At 36.6% G+C, this 17,922-nt stretch overlaps 1 protein-coding gene across 2 annotated transcripts in view; it reads left to right on the top strand.

Annotated features, from left to right (window-relative positions):
• Positions 1 to 17,922, top strand: part of XRN2 (5'-3' exoribonuclease 2) — a 121,986-nt gene that overhangs the window by 26,195 nt on the left and 77,869 nt on the right. For both annotated transcript variants that reach the window (XM_077114704.1, XM_077114699.1), the window contains exons 2-13: positions 6,417 to 6,544; positions 6,629 to 6,740; positions 7,690 to 7,801; positions 9,448 to 9,506; positions 9,583 to 9,672; positions 10,458 to 10,530; positions 10,673 to 10,723; positions 11,187 to 11,344; positions 12,406 to 12,480; positions 12,566 to 12,699; positions 12,796 to 12,853; positions 12,937 to 13,044. In XM_077114704.1, coding sequence (XP_076970819.1) covers positions 6,417 to 6,544; positions 6,629 to 6,740; positions 7,690 to 7,801; positions 9,448 to 9,506; positions 9,583 to 9,672; positions 10,458 to 10,530; positions 10,673 to 10,723; positions 11,187 to 11,344; positions 12,406 to 12,480; positions 12,566 to 12,699; positions 12,796 to 12,853; positions 12,937 to 13,044 — 1,158 coding nt within the window. The remainder of the gene's footprint in view (positions 1 to 6,416; positions 6,545 to 6,628; positions 6,741 to 7,689; positions 7,802 to 9,447; positions 9,507 to 9,582; positions 9,673 to 10,457; positions 10,531 to 10,672; positions 10,724 to 11,186; positions 11,345 to 12,405; positions 12,481 to 12,565; positions 12,700 to 12,795; positions 12,854 to 12,936; positions 13,045 to 17,922) is intronic.

The following is a 17,922-nucleotide window of genomic DNA, read 5'->3' as shown; positions in this document are numbered from 1 at the left end:
GGATGAACTCCACAGGAGAGGCTCGCCAGCTGAAGCAGGAGTAGAGCCTGTCTCTTCTGAATCCTCCTTAAAAGGCCTCCTGTGATTAGATTAAGCACCACTCATTGCAGAGGATACTCCCCTTTGGTTGATTACAAATGGAATCAGCTGGGGATGCAGCTGACGTGATCATGATCTAATTCTATGAAATGTCATCATTGCAACAGACAGGTCAGCACTTGCCCAACCAGGCAAACATGTACCACAGCTTGGCCAAGTTGACACATGAACCTGACCGTAACAAGGCCTAAAAGTGTTTAATTTTGAGGAGATCTCATTTATCTAGTTCCTTTTTCGTTGTCTAGGAAACCACCTCCTATCACAAGATCTTTTCCTATCACAAGATTTTTCCCTAAATTTTCTTCTAGACATTTTATGGTCTTACCTTAAATCTTTGATCTATTTTTAGTTAATTTTTGTATAAGATGTATAAGATACAGGGGTCCTCTTTCATTCTTTTGGATAAAGATATCCATTCTTCAAGCACTATTTATTGAAGAGGCCACCCTGTCACAGTTGAGTTGGCTTGACTGCCCTATCAAAGATCAGTTGTCTGTAGTTGAGAGGGTCAATATCTGAACACTCAGATTCCATTGGTCAGTGTATTTACCTGTACGTTAGTACCATGGTGTTTTGACCACTGTAGCTTTGTAATGTGCTTTAAAGTCAGATAGTGCGAGATTTCCCACTTCATTCTTCTTTCTCAAAATATTTTTAGCTATTCAGGGTACCTTACCCTTCCAAATAAATTTGGTTATTGGTTTTCCTAGTTCTACAAAGTAAGTTGTTGGGATTTTCGTTGGTATTGCATTGACTCTAAATCAATTTGGGTAGAATTGACATCTTAACTGTATTTAGTAAACATGATATGTCCTTCCATTTGTTTACCTCTTCTTTGATTTCTTTTAGCAGTTTCTTTTTTTTTTTTATATAGAGAACAGAAATAAAAGTAATAATAATAGTAAAAAAAAACCAACCAAACAAACAAACAAAAAAACCTATAGCTCAGATGCAGCTTCATTCAGTGTTTTAACATGATTACTTTACAATTAGGTATTATTGTGCTGTCCATTTTTGAGTTTTTGTATCTAGTCCTGTTGCACAGTCTGTATCCCTTCAGCTTCAATTGCCCATTATCTTACCCTGTTTCTACCTCCTGCTGGACTCTGTTACCAATGACATATTCCAAGTTTATTCTCGAATGTCCGTTCACATCAGTGGGACCATACAGTATTTGTCCTTTAGTTTTTGGCTGGACTCACTCAGCATAATGTTCTCTAGGTCCATCCATGTTATTACATGCTTCATAAGTTTATCCTGTCTTAAAGCTGCATAATATTCCATCGTATGTATATACCACAGTTTGTTTAGCCATTCTTCTGTTGATGGACATTTTGGCTGTTTCCATCTCTTTGCAATTGTAAATAACGCTGCTATAAACATTGGTGTGCAAATGTCCGTTTGTGTCTTTGCCCTTAAGTCCTTTGAGTAGATACCCAGCAATGGTACTGCTGGGTCGTATGGCAATTATATATTCAGCTTTTTGAGGAACTCCTTTAGCAGTTTCTTATAGTTTCCTGTGCATAGGTCTTTTGTATCCTTAGTTAAATTTATTCCTAAATGTTTTATTCTTTTAGTTATTTTTTTAAATGGAATTTTTTCCCCTGATTTCCTCCTCAGATTGCTCATTACCGGTACATAGAAACACTACTAATTTTTTTATGTTGATCTTGTACCCTGCCACTTTGCTATTTCACTTATAGCTCTAGTAGCTTTGTTGTAGATTTTTGGGGGATTTTTAATATATATTATCATATGAAGTGCACACAGTGGAGTTTTACTTCTTCCTTTCCAATTTGGATGCCTTCTGTTTCTTTTTTCTTTCTTTTTGTTTTTTTGTCTAATTTCAGTGGCTAGAACTTCCTGTACAATGTTGAATAGCAGTGGTGACTAGTGGACATCCTTGTCTTGTTCCTGATCTTAGGAGGAATGCTTTCAGTCTTTCCCCATTGAGGATGATGTTAGCTATGGGTTTTCATTTATTCCTTTTATCATGTTGAGGACGTTCCCTTCTCTTCCTGTCCTTTGAATTATTTTCATCAAAAAAGGATGTTGAATTTTGTAAAATGTCTTTTCTGCATCAGTTGAGATCCTCATGTGGTTTTTCTGCTTTGATTTTTTGATGTGGTGTATTATATTAATTGGTTTTCTTATGTTGAACCATCCTTGCATACCTGGAATAAATCCCACTTGGTCATGGTGTATAATTCTTTTAATGTGCTGCTGGATTTGATTTGCAAGAATTTTGTTGAGGATTTTTGCATTTATATTCATTGGATAGATTGGTCTGTAATTTTCTTATAGTATTTTTGTCTGGCTTTGGAGTGAGGGTGACGTTGGCTTCATAGAATGAGTTAGGTAGCTTTCCTTCCTCTTCAATTTTTTTTTTAACTTTTTTATTGTATAGTATAACATATACAAAGCAAAGAATGAAAAAAGTAATAGTTTTCAAAGTGCTCTTCAGCAAGTAGTTATAGGACAGATCCCAGAGTTTGTCATAGGCTACGATACGATCCTCAGTTTTTCCTCCTAGCTGCTCCAGAATAAAGGGAGCTAGAAGGAATAAATATTATGTCATCAGAATCAACTTTTTTTTCATTTTTGTGAAAAATGACATATATACAAAAAAGCCATAAATTTCAAATCACAGCACCACAGTTAGTTGTAGAACGTGTTTCAGAGTTTGGTATCGGTTACAATTCCACAATTTTAGGTTTTTACTTCTAGCTGCTATAAGATACTGAAGACTAAAAGCTATCTATTTAATGATTCATGAATCATTTCATTTGTTAAATCCTATCTTCTCTGTATAACTCCACCATCACCTTTGATCTGTTTATCCCTCTCCTTAGGGATATTTGAACTATGGCCATTCTAACTTTTTCATGTTGGAAGGGTCTGCCAATAATATGGGGAAGGGAGATGGAACTATCTGATGTTCTGGAGAGGCTGGGCCCCCTAGGTTTCAGGACTTATCTGGGCCAACAACCCATCTGGAGGTTGTAGGTTTCTGGAAATTTACTGTAGTACATGGAACCCTTGTGGAATCTTACATATGTTACCCTAGGTGTTCTTTAGTATTGGCAGTGTTGTCAGTGTTTTCCTCGCGTATTTTTGAGCACTTTGGGTTGGTACATTAATTATTTATGATTGTTAAGTCTTAGTTGAATTGTTCCTTTTATTAATACACAGCATTCTTCTTTGTCTCTTTTAATTGTTTTACATTTGAAGTCTGATTTGTTGGATATTAGTATAGCTATTCCTGCTCTTTTCTGATTGTTGTTTGCATGAAAGATCTTTTCCTAACCTTTCTTCTCTTTCAGCTTATTTTTGTCCTTGGGTCTAAAATGAGTCTCCTGTAGTCAGCATATAGATGGGTCCTGTTTTTAAATCCATTCTACCAGTCTGTGTCTGTTGATTGGGAAGTTTAAAACATTAAATTAATTACATTTAATAATTAATTACATTTTATAATTAATAACATTAAATTAATAACATTTAATGTTATTGCTGTACAGGCAGTACTTTCTTCTACCATTTTGCCTTTTGGATTTTATAGGTCATATCTAATATTTTTTTCTCTTTTTGCCTTTACTGATAGTCTTCATTTCTACAGTCTTTCTAGACCTCTCTCTCCTGCCTTTTCCTATCTGCCTGTAGTGCTCCCTTTATTATTTTTGGCAGAACCAGTCTCTTGGTCACAAATTCTCTCAGTGATTGTCTGAAAATGTTTTAATCTCCCCCTCATTTTTGAAGGACAGTTTTGCAGCATATAGAATTCTTGGTTGGCAGTTTTTCTCTTTTAGAATCTTAAATGTATCACACCACTGCTTCTCGCTTCCATGGTTTCTGCTGAGAAATCCACACATAGTCTTATTGGGCTTCCCTTGTATGTGATGGATTGCTTTTTTCTTGCTGCGTTCACAATTCTCTCTTTCTCTTTGACATCTGACCCAGTCTAATTAGTGTCTTGAAGTATGTTATGTCTATTTGGATCTATTCTGTTTGGGGTGCCCTGCACTTCTTGGATCTTTAATTTTATGTCTTTCATAAGAGATGTGACATTTGTAGTGACAATTTCCTCCATTATTCTTTATCCCCTTTTCCCTTCTCTTCTCCCTCTGGAACACCCACAACAGGTATATTTGTGTGCTTCATGTTGTCTGTCATTCAGTTCCTGAAGACCCTGCTCATGTTTTTTCATTCTTTTCCCTACATTTTCTTCTGTGTGTTGGATCTCAGATTTCCAGTCCTCTAATTTACTAATCCTTTCTTCTGCCTCTTCAAATCTATTGTAGCTTTCCATTGTTTTTTTTCGCTCTTATTTTGTATCTTTCAATTCCCATAAGTTCTGTGATTTGTTTTTTCATATTTTCTGTTTCTTCTTTTTGTCTGCCCAATGCCTTCTTTATATCATCCCTCAACTTGTTGATTTGATTTGTGATGAGATTTTCCATGTCTGTTTGAACACCCTGAATTAGTTGTTTCAGATGTATCTCATTTGAATTGTTGGTTTGTTTCTTTGACTGGGCCATATCTTCGATTTTCCTAGTATGACTCATTATTTTTTGCTGGCATCTAGATATTTCATTTCCTTGATTAGTTTATTCTGGAGGTTGTTTTCACTCTTTACCTAGGATTTTCTTCCTGGATGGCACCCTGTCTCTTTTGCCAGTGCTTATCTCATGTACTTGGAATCACCTTGGTGAGGTACAAAAATATTTACAATTATTATTTCTTCTTGGTAAGCTGCCTCTTTTTTTTTTTAAATATTTTTATTGACAGAACATAACAACATACAAACATAGACATTCTTAACATATGGGCATTCCATTCTTGATATGCAATCAGTGACTCATAGTATCATCACATAGTTGTATATTCATCACCATGATCATATCTTAGGATATTTGGTAAGCTGCCTCTTTTATTAATATGTGTTGTCATTCTTTGTCTTATGATATTTTTGCATTTATAGTCTATTTTGTCCAATACTAATATAGCTACCCCAGCTCTTTTTTGGTTACTGTTTGCATGAAATAACTTTTCCAACCTTTCACTTTCAACCAATTTACGCCCTAGGGTCTAAGGTGAGTCTCTTGTAGACAGCATATAGATGGATCTTTTTTTTTTTTTATCCATCTTGCCAATTTATTTCTTTTGATTGAGAAGTTTAGTCTATTAACATTCACTGTTTTTACTGTAAAAATAGTACTTACTTCACCCATTTTATTCTATGGGTTTTCTATGCCATATCTTATTTTTGTCCCTCTTTTATCCTTTTAGTTGCTTTTAGCGATAATCTTCATTTCTATACTCTTTTCCAAGCCTCTCCTGTCTTTTCATTTCATCCTTTAGTATTCCTTGTAGGGTTTATGTCTTATTGATGTACTTTCTCCTTTTCTGTTTATTTGTGACTATTTTAAACTCCCTCATTTTTGAAGGGTAGCTTGCTGGATAAAAAATTCTTGGCTGGCAGTTTTTCTCTTCTAGTATCTTTAATGTATCATACCACTGCCTTGTTTCCATGGTTTCTGATGAGAAATTAGTCCTTAGCCTTATCAAGCTTTCCTTATATGTGATAAATTGCTTTTCTTTGACTGTTTTCAGAATCTTTCTGTCTTTGGCATTTGACATTCTAATTACTGTGTGTCTTGGAGTAGGTCTATTAGGATTTATTCTGTTTGGAGGACTTTGTGCTTCTTGGACATGTACATTTATGTCTTTTATAAGAGTTGGGGTATTTTGGGCCATTATTTCCTCGAGTATTCTTCCTGCCCTTTTTCCCTCACTTCTGATTGGACCCTGTGGGAACTGTTGGACAAATGAGAAAAGATCAAGACACAGCCACATTTGTGTTTTAGAAAGATAACTGATTGTATGGTGGGTGGGTGGAGGTGGGGCAGTCCATAAGAGGGCTGTTCAGATCTTGCAGGTGAGAGATGATGACTGATAGTGGGAATGAGAAGATATGAAGTTTAGGACATTTTTTTAAGGTGAAATTGACAGGACTTAGTGATGTGGATATGAGGGAAAGTCTTCTAAGATGTGGTCTGTTATTTGGACAACTGAATGACTTGGGAATTTTATAACTATCCCCCTCATAATCCAGGTTAACTGTCTGTGTTGGTACCTGTTCACTTCCTACAGGTAAAATATCTGCATCAGTTTCTTTTTTCTTAAGGAATAAAATATTATAATTTTAAAATTACTTAAAAGTTTTGATTTGAAGTTCAGAAATGAAACACATGTTTGTGTTGAACTAGGATCTGTCATTTTTAGACCTGAACAATCAAACTATTATTATTTCCTTATAGCCAAAAGAATGCAATGGTGTAAAGATTCCAGTTGATGCCAGTAAACCTAATCCAAATGATGTGGAGTTTGATAATCTGTATTTGGATATGAATGGAATCATCCATCCTTGTACTCATCCTGAAGACAAGTATGTAACCCTTTTCTGTCATTGAAATCACAACTTGACAGAGGAAATACTGTGCTGTATTACATCTTTTGCTTGTCATTATAGACCAGCACCAAAAAACGAGGATGAAATGATGGTTGCGATTTTTGAGTACATCGACAGACTTTTCAATATTGTAAGACCAAGACGACTTCTTTATATGGCAATAGATGGAGTGGTGAGTGCTAAAATAACTAACTTAGAAGCCTTCATTTTTGTTTTTGCTGTGTTCCTAGGCTCTAGATTGGAATCAGCTAGATAATGAAAAACATTGACTTTGGTGAATTTGAGGTAAAAAACTTCATCTTTTATTTGTTCAAGCATTTTTTTTCATGCCTATTTTATACCAGGTGCTGTGAGATGCTGGAGAGGTTAGCGCCTGCCCTTGCTTTTGAAGGACTTACCACCAAAAGGAGGGAGACAGAGATTAATCAGTGAATTTAGTCATTTATAGGCTTTATAGACACTAGATGACATGCAAGGGATGTTTAGGGAAGAGAGAATTAAAACTACCAGGGAAGTTGAAATATGAATGGGGAGTAGTATGGGATAGGTGGACAGGTAGGGGAAAGAGAGATCTTCCATAGTTTTTCAAGTGTGCTGGTTATACGCCCCTTCCATGCCTTTGACCACAGAGACATTTTGGGCAACTTAGGTGGTTTGGATTAGAAAGGAACTAGGGTGACAGGTTGAGGAGGACCTTACATGCCATGCTCAGGTGTTTAGATTTCATCCTGTGGGCAGTGAGCAGTCGTCCATATGACTTAAGCAGGGTGTAATTTACTGGCCTGTGATAATATCCAGTGGTTTAAGTTATACATGACCAGCAAACTATATTTCAGGGTTTAGGGGCAAAAAAGGTAAATCATAACCCTAAATTTATTTAGCCATATGCATATAGATACTCTTTCTTTTAGATTTGCTATATTCTAGGGGCTAATAGAATGATTTTGAAAATCCCCAAAACTGTTTCTCCAAGATTAACTTGTTTATGAGATTATATTTACTCAATGAAAAAAACTGCTAATTTGCTGAGTTGCATTTACAGTAGAATAAAGAATAAAGAGAACAGGAGTATGTTGAGTATCTTGAATAGTATTATGTGAATATTAAATTCATGTTTTCAGGCACCACGTGCTAAAATGAACCAGCAGCGTTCGAGAAGGTTCAGAGCGTCAAAAGAAGGAATGGAAGCAGCAGTTGAGAAGCAGCGAGTCAGGGAAGAAATACTGGCAAAAGGTAAAGACAAGCATCTTGAAGCGTTGGACTTTTTAAAAGACTTGTTCAGAACTGGAGGGTGACAATTTTTACTTACAGATAGGTGAGGTTTTACGCTAGTGAGGATCTTAGAATATTCCAGGAAAATTTATGTTCTCTGTTAAGGATAGGTAGTTCATAGAAGCCTTCACTTCCACTAAAAAGCTCATTCATTTCCAGACTCTGCAGTAGAAGGAAAACTTCGGAATCAAAAGAGAGGCTCTGGTAGGGAGAGCAGATCTTTAATCCCCTTGTGTGAGAGTGCAATCTTTAGCTAACTTTTTTTTTGGTATGCGGTGTAGTAGGGGTCACATTTCATTATTTTCCATGTGAGTATCCTGTTATTGCAGCACCATTCCTTGATTTTTTTTTTTTGTTGAGTGCATTGGCCAGGATTTGAACCCAGATCACCCACATAGCAGCCGAGAATTCTACCACTGAACTACCTGTGCACCCCCTTTAGCTAACTTTTATATATCTGTAAAAAAGAAATACATGAAGGATGCTTCTTATTTCTGTTTATAATCTATAAACATTTTCCTCAGAACAGTCTTGGTGCGATGGTTTACTGCTTCCCCTTAGAACTCCAGAATCCATCTGTATAGGCCTGAGATGGTTTTATCCATATTTTCAAGCTTTCACCAATGCACTCTCACACTTGCAGTATATGTTGATGCAACAGGCACTGTATCTAAACCTCCTTCAGTTATGAGGAGGAAGCGTGGGTCATGTACTCAATTCCCCATGGGTACAAAAGGTAGGTATGCTGGGGGTGCTGAATGGAACTAGGTTCTCCCCCTACACACCTTGTGTGTGATGTGGGCTGTGGGTGTAGCAGAGAGATTTATTTGGTTTTCTGTTATATAGGCAATATAATAGATCATGAAAGCCACAATTTATTGGCTCAGGGTAATTGCCCTTGGCAACTGGAAGAGAGAGCATAGTCAGCTTGGCCCTGCAGATACACTAAAATGCTTTATGTTGTTTTAATTTGCTGAGTGTTTGCAAGTATGTAGTTACTTTAGTCTCAGATTGTATTTAAAATTCTAAACCCTGTTTGTATTTATAACACAATGTCTTTGGTTTCAAAGATGTCATTTTTCTTGAATGTTTTATGAGATATATTTATGTATTTATAGAGGGAAGAAATAGAATTAAATTAGAAAAAACTAAGCAGTGATAAATAGGGAAAAAGTGTATTTCTGTATTCTTCTAGTTATAAGTTTGTATCTTATATAAATCTGTGATAAATTCAGTGTTCTAATTTCACTTTTGTAAGGTATGTTTATAAAAATTAAAATCCCTAACCCGTGTATGCGTATGTGTTTGTGTGTGTTCGTGTTCTCCTGCTACAGACAGAGGACATTAGGATGGACTTCATAATTTTTATATTTTCTAAATAACAACCAAGTACCTGTTGTGTATCATCTATTGTTTTGAATGTCTTTGAATCTTAATTTAAGTTTGGGTGGAGAGATCTTATTTTCTCCCAAGAGGCAGAACATGGTTCCTTAAGTGACAATCCTTTTTTTCTTTTGTATTTGATACTTTTGCTGCGTTCTGGCTTACTATTTAGTAGTCTACCTCTGTGTTTATGGAGAGAACAAAACAATACCTCTTTTCTCCAGGTGGTTTTCTTCCTCCAGAAGAAATAAAAGAAAGATTTGACAGCAACTGTATTACACCCGTAAGTAGTCTCATACTTTGCTAGCTAATGTTAACTCTTAAATGATAGTTTAATTTATTTCCTTCTATCGTTTTAGGGAACTGAGTTCATGGACAATCTTGCTAAATGCCTTCGCTATTACATAGCTGATCGTTTAAATAATGATCCTGGGTGGAAAAATTTGACAGTAAGTTTCCCATATTGATACTTCAAAAAAAAAAAAAAAAAAAAAAAGATACTTCAAAAAGATTTGAGTGATCATTTGAGGCTGTACTTTGATATGACTGACCAGTATTTATCCTTCTCCCCCCCGCCCCCCCCCCCATAAAATGCTATCTGTCAGAGGAAAGAGAAGCTTCTAGAGCGTAGTCAGGATTTAAACATCAGTGATAGCTGAATTTTCTGTCATTGCCAATTTTGTCCTCTTATTTATCACTGTGAAGCCATAAAATGGGAACATAATTTTAATATTTACTTATCTATTTGTCTATGTATGAAAATAGTTTTTAGGTGAAAATTTCTGGTATTAAAAATTGAAAAGGGAAGATTAAAGTCCATAGTTGCCTTATGAAAGAGTGGCCACAGTCTCATAATTTTCATTTCCTAAGTTTATTTCCCTATCAGTTAAATATGGTAAATTGTATTTAATAGTTTCTTTTATCAGTTACTCTCAGGTCTTATATCTTTGGGACCATATCCTTAGGTAATAGTGAGAAAGGTAGAACAATCAGTTTTTCTAATGGCTAAATCTGACCCAGACATTTCATTCTTTTCCTTACCATGTATTAAGTTAATCAGTGAAATATTTTGGTGTTTAACATACATATACACACTCTTCATTTAGAAAATTTTCTGATTTTTTTAGTTTTAGTAGAATTATGCCATTAATTTATCTTATGATTTTCAATTCTGTTGTTTTTTATGCCTGTAGAAAATAGGAGGTTAATTCAAAGTGCTGAACTTTTTTTATAGGTTATTTTATCTGATGCTAGTGCTCCTGGTGAAGGAGAACATAAAATCATGGATTATATTAGAAGACAAAGAGGTAAAACTCAGTTATGAATATTTAATTATATGTTCGAGGATAAAGAGGAAAAGTCTTTGAATAAAAACATATTTAGGAAGATGTAATATTCCTGTGGCATAAAATGAAATTAAAATTTTGTTGTTATTTCTTCCCTCTATAGCCCAGCCTAACCATGACCCAAATACTCATCATTGTTTATGTGGAGCAGATGGTAAGTTTTGTCTTTAGAAATTTGATTCTCTGGGGTTAAACCATACGTAAATTGATGGGTTGATACATAGGGATGGATTGGAAATTCTAAAATGCCTTGCTTATTTTATGTTTGAAAAATAACTAACTAATATTGAATAGCTGTTTAATTTGTGACTGATGTTCCATTTTTATTACACTCTTCACATTTTAATTTAATTTAATTTAGTATAGCTACTTATACCTTTAAAGTGGAGAATTTCCCAGGTGTTAATAATCATGAGTGGTAATCTGCTCTACATTCACGTATCTGAAGGACTTCTCTTGTTTAAGAACTACTAGGAGGTTTTAGGCTTTTGGGCTTTGCTGAGTCTGTGTGCTTATTTGGGCATTTCTCTGTGTTGATGTCCTGTAGTACTGTGGTTCTGGTAAGGTTTCTCTCAAAGGGCTGACTGCTTAGTGTTTTTGTCATTGTTGATTGATAGCTGATCTCATTATGCTTGGCCTTGCTACGCACGAACCCAACTTTACCATTATTAGAGAAGAATTCAAACCAAACAAACCCAAACCATGTGGTCTTTGTAATCAGTTTGGACACGAGGTCAAGGACTGTGAAGGTTTGCCAAGAGAAAAGAAAGGCAAGGTAAGAACTTTGAGGTAGTAGTTGGCCTTGTGTTGTTGTTTGTTTTTTGGCACGGGCATTCTCTGGGAATCAAACTTGGGACTCTGGCATGGCAGGTGAGAATTCTTCCACTGCACCACTGTTGCACCACTCTTGGCCTTGTTTCTAAAATGGAGAAAGAGAAAGTTGTGGTTGATGACACTTTTTAGTTGCTTGCTCCATTAATCCTCACAGAGATATATCTTTTAAATTACTTTAAAGTTAAACTGCATTCAAAAGCATGTCCACACTTGTTTTTGTTTTTTCCAGTTTCCACTCTTCTGATATAGTCTGAATCTATGTGAGGCTTAGGTCCTGTGGGTAATGCTCATTGTATATGATTTGTTTGTATTTACTTAAATGATTTCTCTTGTTCAAAAGAACTACAAGTCAAACATATTAAATTCCTTCATACTTAAGTTACTTACACTTTCTGGTTATTTTGGGTTTACTTTATTACATCCAGACTCCTTAAAAGGGGTTTCTGTGTGTATTAAGAATATGGTACCTCTTTAAAAAGATATTGTTGAGTGAATAAAGTGGATAAGAAATAGATGATTTCAGCTTTGCAATAAAGTAAAGGTAATAGACCCATGTCTCTGCATATATGTTCACAGAGAAGAGTCTCGAGGCATATATATCAAAATGTTAGTATTGGTTGGATTGTGGGTTAGGAGGTAGCAAATTGTGGCCCCTCAGATTGGGCTCATAAGCCATAAGAATGGTTTTTATACATTTAAATGGTTGCATAAAATGGTTTTTTAAAAACAAAAGAAAGAACATGTAGCAGAGACCATGTGACCCCCAAGAATTAAGATACTCTCTGACCAGTTACAGAAAACGTATGCTGACTCTTCCCTAGACTAGGTGATTGGGACTATGGATACTTTTTTATTTAAAATAGATTGAAGACTACTTTTTAATTTAATCTTGTGATATTAAAATGACTCTTGCTTTAGTACAAAGCCTCTCAAATTTGTTTGGTTGGAAAAAATTAAAGCATTTGAAGTAATCATGTTTAATCTATACTCCATTTCTTGCAGCATGATGAACTTGCTGATAGTCTTCCTTGTGCAGAAGGAGAGTTTATCTTCCTTCGGCTCAATGTTCTGCGTGAGGTATGCAGAAATAATTTGGAATGGGCCCTCTAAGACTGGATGCCTTTGGATAGCTTTAACAGCAGCACTCTTTTTTTGGTTCTAGTATTTGGAAAGAGAACTTACCATGGCCAGCCTGCCATTCACTTTTGATATTGAGAGGAGCATTGATGACTGGGTCTTCATGTGCTTTTTTGTGGGAAATGACTTCCTTCCTCACTTGCCATCTTTAGAAATTAGGTACGTGTATTCAGGTAGTTTTCCAAACTATTGTTTCACCCTTCTTGACTTTACAGTGCATACTGGTCCTAATACATGTTTGTCTCCTGGTGGCAGGGAAGGTGCAATTGACCGTTTGGTTAACATATACAAAAATGTGGTGCACAAAACTGGGGTAAGTTCACTCTTGAATAATTTCAAAACAGAAGTATTTGCTTTTATAAGAAGGTCATTTTACATGTATTTTATCACTTACAGGGTTACCTTACAGAAAGTGGTTATGTCAATCTGCAAAGAGTACAGATGATCATGTTAGCAGTTGGTGAAGTTGAGGATAGCATTTTTAAAAAGAGAAAGGATGATGAGGTAAAGTGTTTCTATTGCAGTAGCTAAAATTGCTCCTGTCTCTAATAGGCTGTGATGATCCTGTGATTGTACTTTAACCTGTCTGAGTGCATTGTTATACCATTACCGTGTATCAAACACTAATGTAATTGTGAGTGGCCAGTGATTTTTTTTTGATGATTTTTAAAGGTTGTGATGCTTGCTGTGTGGAATTATTTATTGCCTACTGTTTGAGTTGCTTTGTAATTGTTTTCTTTTTTCATAATCTTAATTAGGGTATAAACCAAAACACATGTCTAACAAGTGGGATATTGAATGAGAGTTCCAAGGATAGGAGAATGCTGGAATTAAATAGTGACTGCCATGCTTTTTAGAAAATACTTATGTTCTGGAAGACAGGTTAAATCTAGGAATTAGATCTCTGCTAGTAAAGGTAGGGGATCTGTCATTAGAGGGTAGGGATCTGATTGCATTAGGTAGGGTAGAGGTTCGGAAGACTGTAGGATCTGTGGAGTGTTGCAGCTCTGAGTAAGAAATTCAAACATAGAAGAAAAAAATAAAATGACAAAACACTTGATCATTGATTTCATATGATGGGGAAGTGCTTAGGTAAGAAACCCCAGTTTCTGGCTAGGGCAGTTGGGATTTTGCTGATGTCATGCACCAAGATAGCAAGAACTGGGTAGAGCAGGTTGGGGTGGGGGCAAGGTAGAAATTAAATTTCCTTTTGTAGGTGTTGAGTTTGAGGGGCTCTGGAATACCTGAGAGGGAAAATACCCATTAAGCAATTGGATGAATATATCCAAAGCTCAGGGCAGAGGTCTTTTGAAAAGAGATTTGAGAACCATTAGCAGATAGGAGATACTTGACACAGTGAGAATGAACTCGAAGGCCCTGGGAGATTGCGTGGAGTGAAAACACCACCACTGAGCCTTCGGACATGGACCTATTTAAGGAACCAGAGGAAGAGGATCCGGTTCTAGACAGGCAGGAGGTGGGAGGGAATCCCTAATTAGACAAGAAGCCATTGGCACAGAGTGCTGCCTGAGCTGTCAAAGTGAGGCAGATAGGCCAGGAGTTTGTAAGTCCCAGGGCTGGTGCTGTAGGGGAGGGATAACAGCCTGGAGGTAGCTTCACATGAAAAGTTGTCTGGGGAATTAGAGCAAATAGCAAACTAACAGAATGTTACATTGCTACATGATCTGCTTACAGAGTAAAGCATGTCACTGTATATGACAAGATTATATATTTTCTTCAATCTCTTAACTGCAATTAGTGATCTCTTTTTCAGAACTTCAGTCTCCATTTTATGCAACACAGTGAGTTAATTGTAAATATTCTTTCCAAAAGCTTTGGTATTTCTGTGGTGGTAAAGTGTTTCACATTTAAAATTCAAATTACAGAACCTGCTTTGGGGTATGAAATGTCTACCAGAACATCATTTTTTTTTTAAATAATATTTTTGTTAGGAACAGCAAACAAACAAACATTCTTCACATGGTTACAATCAGTGGCTCACAATATCATCACATAATTGTGTATTCATCACCATGATTATTTTTTTAACATTTGTATCTCTCTCCAGCAAAAGAAAGAAAAAAGAAAAAACTCATACATGCCATGCCCCTTGCTTCTCCCTCTCATTGACCACTAGTATTTCAATCTACTCTATTTTAACCTTTGTTCCCCCATTATTTGTTTATTTCTTATCCATATTTTTTACTCATCTGTCTATACTGTAGATAAAAGCATCAGACACGAGGTTTTCACAATCACACCATCACATTGTGAAAGCTATATCATTATACAATCATCTTCAAGAAACATGGCTACTGGCACACAGCTCTCCAGTTTCAGGTACTTCACTCTAGCTACTCTAATACACCACACACTAAAAAGGGGGGAGTATTTATATAATGCATAAGAATAATCTCCAGGATAGCCTCTCAACTGTGTTTGAAATTTCTCAGCCACTGACACTTTGTCTCATTTCTGTCTTCCCCCTTTTGGTTGAGAAGGGTTTCTCAATCCTTTGATACTGACTCCCAGCTCGTTCTAGAATTTCTGTCCCGTGTTGCCAAGGAGGTTTATACCCTTGGGAGTCATGCGCCATGTAGAGGTGGGAAAGGCAGTGAGTTCGCTTGCCGTGTTGGCTGATAGAGAGAGAGACCACATCTGAGCAACAAAAAAGGTTCTCTTAGGCCTAATTTTAAGTAGGCTTAGCTTATCCTTTGCTGGGATAATTTTCATAGGCGCAAAACCCAAGATTGAGGGCTTGGCCTATTGATTTGGTTGTCCCCACTGCTTGTGAGGTTATCAGGAATTCTCCAAATGGGCTAGTTGAATTTTCCCTCTTTTTCCCCATTCCCCCAAGGGGACCCTGCAAATACCTCTAGAGTCACTGTTCAAATAACTTTGAAATTTATTGGGGCATCACAGTAACCTGGACAAACCAACAAAATCTCATGTCCTGTTCAAGGTTCTACATATATATGGTATTCAATTAAACTGTCCATATAAGTTAAATTAGAAAATGCACTAGTTGAAATATAAATTTTGTACCAAATAAACAATTTTTGCTATAGTCTCATACAGTAGTTGAAGTTTTAAAATATGAATGACCATCTATTTTCAACACCTTGCAGTATTGGCATTCCTTTGTTCTTCCTCATGATGCATCCTCATGATGCAAAAACGTTTTTTAATTTGTACATTTAGTCACTATCATTGTACACTCTAGGCATTTCTAGATTATACCATCTCAGTCTTTATTGTCTGTCTTTCCTTCTGATTTCATATGTGCCCCTAGCTCTTCTCCCTCTATCATTCTCACATTCAGCTTCATTTAGTATACTTACATTATTGTGCTCCAGACAGGTAGTATGGTGCTATCCATTAGAACAGCCATTTTAACTAAGGTTTGAATAATTGCAGTGGCTTCACTTTATTTGCTGCTAGTTATTCTTAACCAAAAATCATACATGCTGTGTACTACCTGGTGGGAAAACCTTGTGTTAGAACATAGTCCTTTCATGTGCCTATAGCAGACTCTGTCCCTTTAACTATTTGTGATACTTGGCATTGGATTGCAGTATGGAATCCCACAGGTGTCATAGGATTCCTGATTTAATTAATATGGTTTCTATCTGGCCTCATGGAGGGGACATTTTAAAGTTGGGATCTTTTTTGGTGTCCCTGAAGTCATATGATGTTCTTTGGTATGGTTGGCCATTGGAGGAGATTTACAAACCCTCAGAAATCCTGTATAAATGTTTCTGGGTGTATTTATTTTTCTGAGAAATATGTATGTCCTTGGCTTTTGACAGATTTCCAAAGGAATTAATAGTCCAAAAAAGATGAAAGACTGTGAAGTCCATCCACATGTCCTCTGGTTTGCTTGTTTTTGACTACCCCTCTCAGAAATAATTAACAGGCCAGCAGAACAAAGGGAAGGGAATACACAGTATTTATTATTTGAACTGGGTAGAAAATAAAGGCCAGAAATGTGGTGCTTTTTATTTTATGAGCTTTGATGTTTACGTTTTGTCTTACAAAAGTTCATTCATTCAGCAAATGTTCATAAAGTGTTCACCATATGCTAGGTGATATTCTGAGTGCTAGTGATAACAGCCTAGCACAAAACTAAGAGGAAGATCCCGTCCTTATTGAGCTTACGTTCTTGTAGGCGAGGGAGACAATAAACCAGGTAGATTGTGCAGTGTAGTAGAGAGTGATAATGTCATGAAGAAATGGGAAGCAGGTGAGGAAATGTCGGGGAAGGTGTAGATGAGGAGGTTGCAAATACAAAAAAGGGATCTGGGATGACCTCACCAACATATGCCATTGAGTAAAGAATTGAATGAAGAACATGAGGAAGTAAGCCATGCAGATGTTTGCCAGAGAGCCATGATATGAAGACTCTGAGGCAGGAGCATGTGCAGCATGTTCTCAGAACATTTAGGAGCCTAGGAGCAAGAGCAGAGGAAGGGGGGGAGGTTGTAGGAGATGAGATGAAAAGGATGATGAAGGGCCAGTTCTAGTAATACTGTAGGTCATCATAGCAACTTTAGCTTTCCTTCTGCATCCATGAGGGATTTTGAGTAGGAGGGTGACATGACCTGACATATATCTTTGAGAATTGACTAGTTGCCATTTTGAGACTAATTGTATGGAGACAACGATGGAAGCAGTTAATCCAATTAGGAAGTTTGTTTGCAATAATCCAAGGAAATCCAGAGCGGTGGCTGTGGAGATGGTAAGAGGTAGTTGGATTCTGAACATGCTTTAAATATTCAGCCAGTGGAATTGGTTAATGAATTAAATTTGGGGTGTGAGAGAAAGAACGGTGTTGAGAATGACTCTAAGACATTTTATTTGAGCACCTGAAAAATGGTCTGAACAAGTGTGGTGAGGAACATTCTGGTAGTCCCCCACATAGAGGTGGTGGTGGTAATTCCATTTTGGGCATGTTAAATTTGAGACATTCTTACTGGGGTGTTGGATGGGAAGAATCCTCAACAGATGATGTTTAAAGCCATGAGACAAGGCTGTGGGAGTAACGAGGTGGGTCCGTGTACTGAGTCCAAGAAGACAGCAACATTAGAGGTGGGGGAGTTAAGGAACCAAGGGCACAAGAAGGGTGGGGGAAAACTGAGTGAGTGTCATATCTTGGAAGTGAAGTACATACCTCAAGAAGGAATCATGGTCAGATAAGGACCAAAAAGACTAAGGATTTCCCAGTCTGGAGGCCATTGGTGACCTAGATCTGAGAAATTTCACAGAAAGTGGAACCAAAAATTGATGAAAGAAATTGGTGATGTACAGATTGCAAGAAGTCAAGGCAATTCATCACCTGGGCTCCATAGAGATGTGGACTTACCAATCCAGTGCTCAGCCTCT

Source organism: Tamandua tetradactyla, chromosome 1 (genome assembly GCF_023851605.1).
Source record: "Tamandua tetradactyla isolate mTamTet1 chromosome 1, mTamTet1.pri, whole genome shotgun sequence".
Taxonomy (NCBI): Eukaryota; Metazoa; Chordata; class Mammalia; order Pilosa; family Myrmecophagidae; genus Tamandua; species Tamandua tetradactyla.
This window is presented reverse-complemented; position numbering and strand designations above follow the sequence as displayed.